The 12,441-nt window shown below is 47.4% G+C and overlaps 1 protein-coding gene across 3 annotated transcripts; it reads right to left on the reverse strand.

Moving 5' to 3' along the window:
* Positions 1–256: 256 nt before the first annotated feature.
* On the reverse strand, positions 257–7,670 carry LOC138766331 (rho-related GTP-binding protein RhoG-like). Of its 3 annotated transcripts, none has more exons than XM_069943869.1 (2): positions 7,548–7,670; positions 257–910 (listed from the first exon to the last, which is right to left on the reverse strand). In XM_069943869.1, exon 2 carries the CDS (start codon positions 886–888, stop codon positions 313–315), a length of 576 nt encoding a protein of 191 aa, XP_069799970.1. In that variant the 5' UTR covers positions 889–910; positions 7,548–7,670; the 3' UTR covers positions 257–312. The 3 variants fall into 3 exon arrangements, with proteins under 3 accessions (XP_069799970.1, XP_069799968.1, XP_069799967.1); XM_069943867.1 differs by having other exon boundaries at positions 7,544–7,670; XM_069943866.1 differs by having other exon boundaries at positions 7,526–7,670.
* Positions 7,671–12,441: the final 4,771 nt, after the last annotated feature.

Below are 12,441 nucleotides of genomic sequence, written 5' to 3' on the forward strand. Positions count from 1 at the left end.
GCAATATACCGTGGAAAAAGGGGAGAAAAAAAAAATAATGATAGTCCACAGTGCAAGGTTGGCATGCAAAAGCGCTTGGAGAGATTTCTTATTCCATGTAGATAGTGACTAATTGCGTTGCTCTGTAAAAACCTTTGCCTCATCTGTGGCATATTTATTCATTCTAGGGAAAGCTATAAAGCGCTATCTACTCCACACAACTCACAGGATGAGCTGTTAGTGCAAGCTGAGGATAGAAGGAACATCGCCCAAGGTGTTGTGCTAAAAACCCAGATTTATTGTTAACAGCATCTCAATATTCAGCAATCACCCCTATAGTAGGATGCACTTTTTGGGATTCTTCTTTACCACAGGATTTAAAACAGCACGAACAGCTTCTGCAAACACCTCTCTAACCCCCTCCTGATGCAGGGCTGAGCATTCGAGATACTTCACAGCACCGATCTGTTTAGCTAGAGACGAGCCCTGCTGGTTTGTGGTGGGCACAAGACTCTGCTCCTTTAACTTTTTAATAGTCTCTGCATCATTTCGAAGATCTCTTTTAGTACCCACGAGTAAGACTGGCACGTTAGGACAGTGATGCGAAACCTCTGGGTGCCACTTGTGTCTTACATTGGCATAAGATGATGGGCTGCCAATGGAGAAGCAGATAATGAACACATTGGTCTGAGGATAAGACAGAGTGCGGAGGCGGTCATATTCCTCTTGACCAGCAGTGTCCCACAAGTTAAGGCTGACCGTTCTCCCATCAACCGTCATCTGTGCACTGTAATTGTCAAACACTGTGGGGATGTACTCTTCTGGAAAGGCATTGGTGGTGTAACTGATAAGAAGGCATGTTTTTCCAACCGCTCCATCACCAACGACTACACACTTTATTGTCTGCATTCTTCATTAAGTCAAGCTGTACCTGATAGAAGACAGACAAGACTGTTACCTTTTGTACAGTAAAACATACAAGAGGATAGGATCACAAAAGAATGAGAACACATGCATATGGCCATACGAAATTAAAGTGATTGTTGGGGACCCTAGCGATCTCGCATTCATGCTTTAAAGGGGCTCCCCGGTTAGATAAAATATGTTAAAGGGAACCAATCACCTCAAAAATGCATATAAAGCTAAGTACATGTGCTGTTAGACCAGAGCACACTTCCCACACATGTTTTCATAGCCTCCTTGCCTCCCCCGTGTAAGCCACAAAGTCACTTTATAAAACTGGCCGCCCTGTATGCAAATTACCTGAGGTAGTCATCGGGGCGGTGTGCGGATAGCAGGTAGTCACGGTCTGCTGGGCATCTCCTATCGTCCTGGGCGTTCTTCCGCTTTAATCACGCCTCTGTGGGCGTGATTCAAATTGCACAGTAGCTGTGAAGTCACTCGGGAGCGCGCCGTGCCCGACGTCGGCGCGCCTACGCTGTACAGCCGCTTCCATTCCGGTGGTACTGCGCTTGTGCAGAATAGCCTCGAACTCAGTGTGAGCCGGAGTTTCGAGGCTATTCTGCACAGGCGCAGTACCGCCGGAATGGAAGTGGCGGTACTGCGCATGCGCAGCGGCGTCGCAGCGTAGGCGCGCCGACGTCCGGCACGGCGCGCTCCCGAGTGACGTCACAGCTACTGTGCCATTTGAATCAAGCCCACAGAGGTGTGATTGAAGCGGAAGAACGCCCAGGACGATAGGAGAGGCCCAGCAGACCGTGACTACCTGCTATCCGCACACCGCCCCGATGACTACCTCAGGTAATTTGCATACAGGGCGCCAGTTTTAGAAAGTGACTTTGTGGCTTACACGGGGGAGGCAAGGAGGCTATGAAAACATGTGTGGGAAGTGTGCTCTGTGGTCTAACAGCACATGTACTTCGCTTTATATGCATTTTTGAGGTGATTGGTTCCCTTTAAATGATTTCCCCCTCCTAGAGGGTAAGGGCCCTATTAAACAGGGTGATTATCTGCCTAAGCAAGCAGATATCGCCCCATGTAATAAAGACAATGATCACCCAAGGAACTGAACATCGGCTGATCTTTTAATCTTTCAGTAAGTTTAAAAGTCATCAGCAGCCCACAGTCATCACTCTGTGTAATAGGAGGTTCAAGGTCGGCAGCTGATAAAACAGTATATATATAAAAAATAAAGTAATGCTTACGTGTCCACGCTTCCCGGTGTCTCTCCGCAGCCGCCACTAAAGCGTCAGGCAACTCAGCCAAATCACTGACCATGGCACTGTCCCGTCTTGGCCAGTGATTGGCTGAGAGGACTGTCTTTTCACACATCAGCAGTGAGAAGCTGGGACGACACCAGGGAGCATGGACATGTAAGTATTACTTTATTATTTTCTATATACGCAGCAAAGGCTGCACAGACATAATTACCAGCTTTTGGTAAAGGATCATCAAGCCATGTAATAGACTCAGTAAGCACTAGAAATGAGCGAACCTGCCGAGGTTCGGGTTCGTATGAACCTGAACTCTCGGCGTCTGATTCCGCAGGACCGCCTGGAAAACTGCAAGAGGACCGCCTGGCTGTATCCCAGTTTTCCAGGTGGTCCTCGCGCTGTATCCCCCCTCTTCACGGAGGCTGCAGACAGCGGGAATCAGACGCCAAGAGTTCAGGTTCACACGAACCCGAACCTCGGCAGGTTTGCTCATCTCTAGTAAGCAAGCACCGATCTAGCAGATTGGTACTTGCTTATTGCTACACACAGCCTGCTGCAGCCATAGCACAAACACATATACACACACAGCCTGCTGCAGCCATAGCGAGCGCGCACACACAGCTTGCTGCAGCCATAGCAAGCCCGCACACACACACAGCCTGCTGTAGCCATAGCGCATGCACATATACACACAAACACAGCCTGCTGCGTCCATAGCACACTGAAGAAAAACATGTTCTCTCAGAGAGAAACCACTACACTGAGGACAGATGTTACTGCTACACTACTTATTGCTGCTTCTCCTCCTGCTCCTTCTCTATATTACACAGGATATCTTCATATAAGAAAATTATAAAATTTTAAGGGTTTTTTTAAAGCTGGAATTGGTACATTTTTTTCTGACTCTACAGCTCTGCTTGCACATTATTGAAAGGGTACCTATTACTCCACTCACATGACAGAATACTCTTTCATAACTCCAGCAGGTAGACAGTCAGCTCCTAAAGTTAGCAGTGTACAGAACTGCTGGATACACTAATATACTTTTACACGGTTCGATAATTCGCTCGATCGCACGATTAACGATTTTGAATGAACAATGTTTTTTTATAACGATCAGCGTTTAGACGGAACGATACATCGTACGGAAAATTCGCTATGCGATCGTTTTGCGATCGTTTAAGCCTATCTCACACATAGGGGAAATCGTTGAAAGACTGTTTACACTGAACAATCTGCGAATTTTTTGCGAACGATCAACGATGATTTGTGAACATGTTGAAAGATGAAAATGAACGATTTTTTTGCTCGTCGTTTGATCGTTCGCTGCGTTTACACGTACAATTATCGTTCGAATTCGACCGTTAACGTGCAAAAGGACCATGACAATGCAGTCTATGGTGCTTCTGGCAGTTTCTTTGACATGTGTGAAAAAAGGTGGTGGGGTCCAAATTGTGCCCCTACTGACCTTCAGCACCATGGACCTGCAAAGCATTAGTTACACCCTTTGTTCTAGTGATCAGTGAAGGTCCTGGCACACAAACTCCTTTCAATGTTTTTAATCAGGGGACAAAATATAGAATTATAGTTTTAAATTACCTTATTTTCCCGCGTATAAGACGACCCCCGACTTTTCAAGTTAAAGGGGTAGTGCGGCGCTAAACTTTAATTCACAAAATAACACACATTACAAAGTTATACAACTTTGTAATGTGTGTTATGTGAATGGCCCCCTTCCCCGTGTCCCCCCCCCCCCCACGCTAGACCCGGAAGTGTGGTGCATTATATTTTCCGCATTCGTGTCGACCCCCAGCCGCCATCTTGTGACAATGACGTCATCTTCGAGAGGCCGGCCAGCCCGTTGCCGAGATATTGCCGTTGGAAGCCCAGCGCATGCTCATCAGAGATGAGTCCGACGCTCATAGAGAATGAATAGAGCAGTCATTCTCTATGAGCGTCGGACTTATCTCTGATAAGCACACGCTGGGCTTCCGACGGCGATATCTCGGCAACGGGAGCAGATCCAGGAGCGTGACTTTGTGCACGGGGTATGTATAAGGGTCTCCACCGGGGGGTCGGCCGGGCTCTGCCCCGGCACGGGGGGTTGACAGATCCTCTTTAAAGGGAAACTGCAGCAGAATTTCTTAAAAATCAACTTGTGTTAGAAAAGTATATAGATTTGTAATTTACCTATACAGTGGTGCCTTGGATTACGAGCATAATTCGTTCCGGGACCGTGCTTGTAATCCAAATCCACTCTTAAACCAAAGCAAATTTTCCTATACGAAATCATTGAAATGCACACAATCGGTTCTACACCCCAAAAATAATGATTTTATATTCTGAATAACATGTATAACAAATGAAACAAACATTTATAAACAGCTGAACATGTCATATTATAAGTTAGTTTACAGTATAGCAATCAGCATGTGGAGTATATTAGTATAGTAACTGCATAACCCTGAAAAAACAGCAGCAGTTTGTAGATACAGGATGGAACTGCAGATCTACATAATGCAGTAGCGTAGTACAACAGGCTAGAATAAAGACGCAGGGCTGCTGTCAGAGGTCTGTGTGGTCACATGATAGCAACGGAGAAGAGGTGTGTGTTTAGCATGGACCAATCAGGACTGACAGAGATGCAGGGGGCAGAAAGGAATGAGCAGGACATAATTGGGCACATACATGCAGCGCTCTCTGTCCGGGGAGAGAGGGGTTACAGTTATGAAGAGATTACTTCCACAGTCCCGTCCTCTGATGTAAGCCCCAGCCTGAAGTGGATCTGCTATGATTTAGAACAGGGGTGGGGAACCTTTTCCATGTCGAGGGCCGGTCGGGCATTAATAAGATCATTCGAGGGCCGCATACCATGCGCAGCAGTTAGCAGCGTGTTTGCAGCACACGGGGCAAGGCAAAGTATTGTTCCCCTAGTGCCCCCGCTATTGTAGTTAACCCCCCCAGTCATGTCCCTGGTAGGCCTAGTTAACCCCCCCAGTCATGTCCCTGGTAGCCTAGTTAACCCCCCCAGTCATGTCCCTGGTAGCCTAGTTAACCCCCCCAGTCATGTCCCTGGTAGCCTAGTTAACCCCCCCAGTCATGTCCCTGGTAGCCTAGTTAACCCCCCCCCAGTCATGTCCCTGGTAGCCTAGTTAACCCCCCCCCCAGTCATGTCCCTGGTAGCCTAGTTAACCCCCCCCCCAGTCATGTCCCTGGTAGCCTAGTTAACCCCCCCCCCCCAGTCATGTCCCTGGTAGCCTAGTTAACCCCCCCCCCCCAGTCATGTCCCTGGTAGCCTAGTTAACCCCCCCCCCCTAGTCATGTCCCTGGTAGCCTAGTTAACCCCCCCCCCTAGTCATGTCCCTGGTAGCCTAGTTAACCCCCCCCCCCCCTAGTCATGTCCCTGGTAGCCTAGTTAACCCCCCCCCCCCTAGTCATGTCCCTGGTAGCCTAGTTAACCCCCCCCCCCCTAGTCATGTCCCTGGTAGCCTAGTTAACCCCCCCCCCCTAGTCATGTCCCTGGTAGCCTAGTTAACCACCCCCCCTAGTCATGTCCCTGGTAGCCTAGTTAACCCCCCCCCCCCCTAGTCATGTCCTTGGTAGCCTAGTTAACCCCCCCCTAGTCATGTCCTAATACCGGCGGTCCCGGGCTACAAGCGGCACCGCCGCGGTTCAGAGCGGGTTCGCCGCGCGGCCCCGCTCTGAACGTCCTTAACGGCATCAGGGCGTAAATATACGCCCTATGTCGTTAAGGGGTTAAAGGGGTAGGCGGAGGGGGGACGGCGGCAGCGATTCGCCCGTCCGTCCAAAGATGACGTTTGGCACAAGATGGCGGACGGCCTCGACACGGATCAGGTAATGTATAATGCACCACACACTTTCGGGTACACGGGTGGGGGTGGTGGGACACGGGGAAGGGGGCGATTCACAGACATAACACACATTACAAAGTTGTATAACTTTGTAATGTGTGTTATTCTGTGAATAATTTTTTAGCGCGCACTACCCCTTTAACAGCACTGCTTTATTGAATAGCAGTTTATGGAAGCACAGCCATGGTGTATACACTACGGCCGTAAAAATCAATTGAAAGGTCTTTTTTGTGCGGCTTCTATTCGGTGAACAGCGGCTTTACAAGATAACCAGTGCTCACAGTGTAAAGTATGTCTCCCAGCCATACTTTACATTGTGGTCTATGGCAAATTAGAGCCATAAGTGATGTTTATCCGGCCGATACTGCAGTAGTCTCAGACACCGGCTGTTGTTGGACACGGCCAGGTCAAACACCAGCCGATGTTCATACTTTGTGTGAACATGGCCTAAGGGTGCATTCATACCTACTGGATCCGCAGCGGATTTCACGCTGCGGATTCGCAGCGAGATCCATTGCGGATCCAGTCCCATTCATTCCTAAACAGGACATACTCGCAGTGGGATTAACATCCTGCTGTGAGTATGTGCTTTAACCGCCCGCCGCAGAGAGCATACATTACCTGCTCTGCGACACCGCTGCATGTCAGGCTCCCGGCTCCAGTCCCGCTCAGCCAATCAGTGCTCGGCAGCACTGATTGGCTGAGCGGGACCGGAGCCGGGAGCCTGACATGCAGCCACGTCGCCAGAGCAGGTAATGTATGCTCTCGGCAGCGGGTTGCGGGGGGTTAAAGCACATACTCACAGCGAGATGTCAAACCCCCTGCGAGTATGTGCTGTATAGGAATGAACAGGACTGGATCCGCAGCGGATTACCCTAAAGGGGTAATCCAGGACTAGAAAAACAACAGCTGCAGTTTCCAGATACATAGCCACACCTGTCTTCAGGTTGTGTGTGGTATTACAGCTCCATACAATTTAAAGGAACAAAGTTGCAATACCACATACTGTCACACACTAAGGACAAGAGTGGCACTGTTTCTGAAAGAAAGCAGCCATGATTCTCTAATCTGGCATAACCTCTTAAACAGTAACAACCAATATGGCTGCATTTCCTGTTGTCATTTTAGCAAATACGTTCATCAAAATGGAACAGAATATCAATAATTCTAGCTAGACTCAGAAGGAGGTAATGATGGGTCCAGGGTTTAGAGTTCTATGATATATAACAGAGATAAACGTCTATGGGTCCAAATATGTAAGGAGTGCATTGGTCCTATAGATCAGGCCCGTCTTAGAGCTGTGCAAAGACTGATGCGGTTTCCCTCACTCGCTCCCTCTGCGGTTATAACGGGGGTCGGGACTGGCAGTGACCCCGGGAGGTTACCTGACACTCATCCCCTCCGAGCAGAGCCAGCACCTATCCCCAGCAGATCCGCCCCTCAGACACTCCCACCTGGGCACTACGTGCTCCCAGTACACCCAGCTTGACAGCGACTCACCCCAGACCCTCTGCTCACCCACAGTGTACACCTCCTCTCCGGGCAGCGTCTGATCGCAGCTGAACCGCACCCAACCCGGGACTTCTCGCCGTCTCCAGGGTACTTCCTGGTCTCACTCACACTGCTTCACTTCCTGTACCGGCCCTGGGCGTCTACCAGAACGGTACATCCGGGACCTTCTCCAGCGGCACACCCGCTGCAGTGCACCTAGGGAAATGTAGTTCGTGGCTGAGCCCGCTGCATGTCGGGAGAAGATTCGTAATAGGGTATAAGCCCCTGCGTGCGCTAGTCGGCGCTGTGCATTCATACAGGCGATCTAGGTGTAAGAAAGGGGCTTTGAGGCTGGTAACATAAGGAGGGAAATTTATGGGCTCGGGTCACACTTTGGTCGTCCCATTTATCTGACCTATAGGCTAGAACAAAATGCACTGCAAAAAAGTGACACTAATTTCTGGCAGATTTAAGGAGAAGAAAAGTTCAGCATGCATCGCCACACATTGACTTTTGATGTTTGATTTCAGCCTTTTTTCACTTTTTTAAAAAACATTTTTTTGCTTTTGGTGTGTCAAAAATGATGGTAATTAAATGACCCTATTATAAGTCATTAGTATCTACAAGGCTGAAGTTGGTTTATTATTCGGCCAATTTCTTATTCAGAGGATTTTTCATTTTCCTGTTTTAGCCATTATTCTTATAGAAAATTCATAATATTCATAAACTACCGTAAGTGAGGTGCCCTGAGGGGACTGGTGATAAAAATGGCCCAAAAGACCCCACAGTTGGCATAAAAATGGGCATCAAAGTACAAACCAAAATTATGATTTAAAAATCTAATTGACTTTGGACCACTGATCACTGAGTCCAGCCTGGCCCAAAGTGGTTCTGGGTATAAAAACTGGCATCAAAGTGGGCAGACTGGCATTTTTTCCTGATTTGAATAAGTAACAGGTGTTTTCAAAGGGTTAAATGATTTCGGGCCACTAATGTCACACTGATAAAACAAAGAGAGGCATGGCCCGCATCACATCTTAAAGCGTCCAGCCTGGCCCAAAGTGGTTCTGGGTATAAAGACCGGCATCAAAGTGGGCAAATAGGCATTTTTCATGATTTTAATAAGTAACAGGTGTTTTCAAAGGGTTACATGAGTTCAGGCCACTGATCTCACACTGATAATACACAGAGAGGGATGCCCCGCATCACATCCAAGAGAGTCCAGCCTGGCCCAATGTGGTTCTGGGTATAAAAACTGGCATCAAAGTGAGCAAACCCCATGATTTGAATAAGTAAGGGTCCTTTTCCACGGGCCGAGGAGGGCCCGATCAACGATGTAAACGAGCGCCGATCTGCTAGATCGCCGCTCGTTTACTGGGCCTATTCCACGGCCCGATGATCGTTGAGCGAGGGCTGTAGGGACATCGTTACCGATGTCCTTGCAGCCCTTGCAGAATACATTACCTGTCAGGTCTTCTCCTCCGCTCTGTCTTCGTCCTTGGGTCCCGCACGCTCATCTTCAGAATGGCTGGTCAGCTGACAATGGCTGTATACCAGTTTTCCAGGCGTTCCTTAGGAGGTATCCACCCGCTGCACGGAGCGAGCAGACATCAGGAATCCGACGCCGATCATTCTGGTTCTCACGAACCAGAAATCCAAAAAGTCAGCTCATCTCTAGTAATAGGGCCCTGACATCAGTGGCCCGAAATCATTTAACCCTTTGAAAACACTGGTTACGCATTTTTAAATCAGGAAAAATGCCCGTCTTCCCACTTTGATGCCAGTTTTTATACCCAGAACCACTTTGGGCCAGGCTGGACTCTCTTGGATGTGATGTGGGGAATCCCTCTCTGTGTATTATCAGTGTTAGATCAGTGGCCCAAACTCATTTAACCCTTTGAAAAAAACTGTTACTTATTCAAATCAGGAAAAAATGCCCATCTTCCCACTTTGATGCCAGTTTTTATACCCAGAACCACTTTGGGCCAGGCTGGACTCTCTTGGATGTGACGTGAGGCCCCTCTCTGTGTATTATTAGTGTGAGATCAGTGGCCCGAACTCATTTAACCCTTTGAAAACATCTGTTACTTATTGAAATCATGAAAAAATGCCCGTCTGCCCATTTTGATGCCAGTTTTTATATCCAGAACCACTTTGGGCCAGGCTGGACTCTCTTGGATGTGATACGGGACATCCCTCTCTGTGTGATCGCAGTGTGAGATCAGTGGCCCAAAGTCAATTTTATTTTTAAATTATAATTTTGTATTTGTTCTTTGATGCCCATTTTTATGCCAACCGTGGCGTCCTTTTGGCCGTTTTTATCACGTCACCTCACTTACGATAGTTTATGAATATTATCAATTTTCTATAAGAATAATGGCTAAAATAGGAAAAAGAAAAATCCTCTGAATAAGAAACCAACTTCAGCCTCGTTTGGTATCTGATAGCATAGCTGTTATGGCTGCTATTACCATGTTTATCCAAAATAAGACAGGGTCTTATATAATTTTTTTTCTAAAAAAAGGGCTAGGGCTTAGCAGGAGACGGGACTCTGGATCAGGACTCAAAAGCAGGTGAGTGGATGAGGTGGTAGGGCACTTGTCCAGAATGGTTGGGAGCTACATTATTCCTATTTTCAGTCTGCCTGAGGCCACGTGACATAAGATGACTGCAATAAGGTCTTATTTTTGGACTAGGGCTTATATTTCAAGCCTGCTCTAAAAACCTTGAAAAATCATGCTAGATCTTATTTTTGGAGAAACAGGGTATAACATAACAAAACATGTTGGCAGTGTGAACAAAGCCTTTCAAAGGTGTATTCACTGTTCACATCTTGGAAGGGCCCAGCAAGGGGGTGGCTCCTGTAGGGAAACCACCATATTAAGTGCCCCTATAAATAGTGTAATAACAAGAGTAAAACCAAAACCAGGTATCAATCCACAGACATTTGTTTTGGGGTGTTGCCCCTCATCAGGGTAGAGCAGGTGGCTAGGTGGGAGCAATGCCTAGTAGAGCCACACAGGAAACAGATCACTGATCTCAGGGAGACCAGCAAAAGATAACACTGTGGGCTGCTGGTTAAGGTGCTCAATACAGTGAAATCCTAGGTGTATTGTTCCCTGGGAAACACAAATATGCAAAAGAAGAGCCCATGGAGCCTCATTTAACCCCTTAACCCTTTAAGGACAGAGCAAATTTCGATTTTTGCGTTTTCGGTTTTTCCTCCTTGTGCATAAAAGGCCATAGAACTTGCATTTTTCCACCTAGAGACCCACATGAGCCCTTTTTTTTTGCGTCACTAATTGTACTTTGCAATGACAGGCTGAATTTTTGCATAAAGTACACTGCGAAACCAGAAAAAAATTCAAAGTGTGGTGAAATTGAAAAAAAACCCGCATTTTGTTTATTTGGGGGAAATGTGTTTTTACGCCATTCGCCCTGGGGTAAAACTGACTTGTTATATATGTTCCTCAAGTCGTTACGATTAAAACGATATGTAACATGTATAACTTATATTGTATCGGATGGCCTGTAAAAAATTTAAACCATTGTCAACAAATATACGTCACTTAAAATCGCTCCATTCCCAGGCTTATAGCGCTTTTATCCTTTGGTCTATGGGGCTGTGTCAGGTGTCATTTTTTGCGCCATGACATGTTCTTTCTATCGGTACCTTGATTGCGCATATACGACTTTTTGATCGCTTTTTATTACAATTTTTCTGGATTTGATGCGACCAAAAATGCGCAATTTTGCACTTTGGGATTTTTTTGCGCTGACGCCATTTACCGTGCGAGATCAGGAATGTGATTAATTAATAGTTCGGGCGATTACGCACAGGGCGATAGCAAACATGTTTATTTATTTATTTATTTATTTACTTTTATTTATAACCTGGGAAAAGGGGGGTGATTCAGACTTTTATTAGGGGAGGGGGCTTTTTACTAATAATGACATTTTTTTTTAAACTTTTACACTTATACTAGAAGCCGCCCTGGGGGACTTCTAGTATAAGTGATCTGATCTCTCATAGAGATCTCTGCAGCATAGATATGCTGCAGAGATCCATGAGATAGGCACTCGTTTACTTCCGGCTGCTGCAGCCGGAAGTAAACGAGTGCCGAGCCGGGGACGGCGCCATCTTGGAGCGGTCCCCGGCCGGCTTCATTTACGGAGATCGCTCCTCCGGGATAACATCCCGGAGGAGCGATCTCCCCACTAGACACCAGGGATGACGCTGCGTCCGGTAATCGGATGCAGCTGTCATGTTTGACAGCTGCATCCGATTACTGTATTAGCGGGCACGGCGATCGGACCGTGCCCGCTAATACCTACGGTCCCGGGCTACACGCGGCACCCGGGACCGGCGCGGTTCAGAGCGGGGCCGCCGCGCGGCCCCGCTCTGAACTCCCTTACCGGCATCAGGGCGTAAATTTACGCCCGATGTCGTTAAGGGGTTAAAGACTGAACCAATTTTCATTTTTGCGTTTTCGCTTTTTCCTCCTTGTGCTTAACCCCTTGCCTCTTCAGCCTGTTTTGGCCTTAATGCCCGGAGCCTATTTTTCAAATCTGACCTGTCTCTTTTTATGTAGATATAACTCTACAATGCTTTTAACTATCGCGGTTATTCTGAGATTGTTGCCCGTGGTCGTTAAAGGCTTAAGAGTCTCAAAACACATGACTAGCCAGATATCCATCCGGGAAGGACCCGGCCAAGGGCTGGCTCCTGTACGGAAACCACTAAAATAAGGCTTCACTGGCTCTTTTTTGCATATTTGTGTTTCTCAGGGAGCAATGCACCTAGGATTTCACTGTATTGAGCGCTTTAACCAGCAGCCCACAGTGTTATTTTTGGCTGGTCTCCCTGAGATCAGTGATCTGTTTCCCATATGGCTCTAATAGGCATTGCTCTCACCTAGCCAGAA

Source organism: Dendropsophus ebraccatus, chromosome 10, assembly GCF_027789765.1.
Source record: "Dendropsophus ebraccatus isolate aDenEbr1 chromosome 10, aDenEbr1.pat, whole genome shotgun sequence".
Taxonomy (NCBI): Eukaryota; Metazoa; Chordata; class Amphibia; order Anura; family Hylidae; genus Dendropsophus; species Dendropsophus ebraccatus.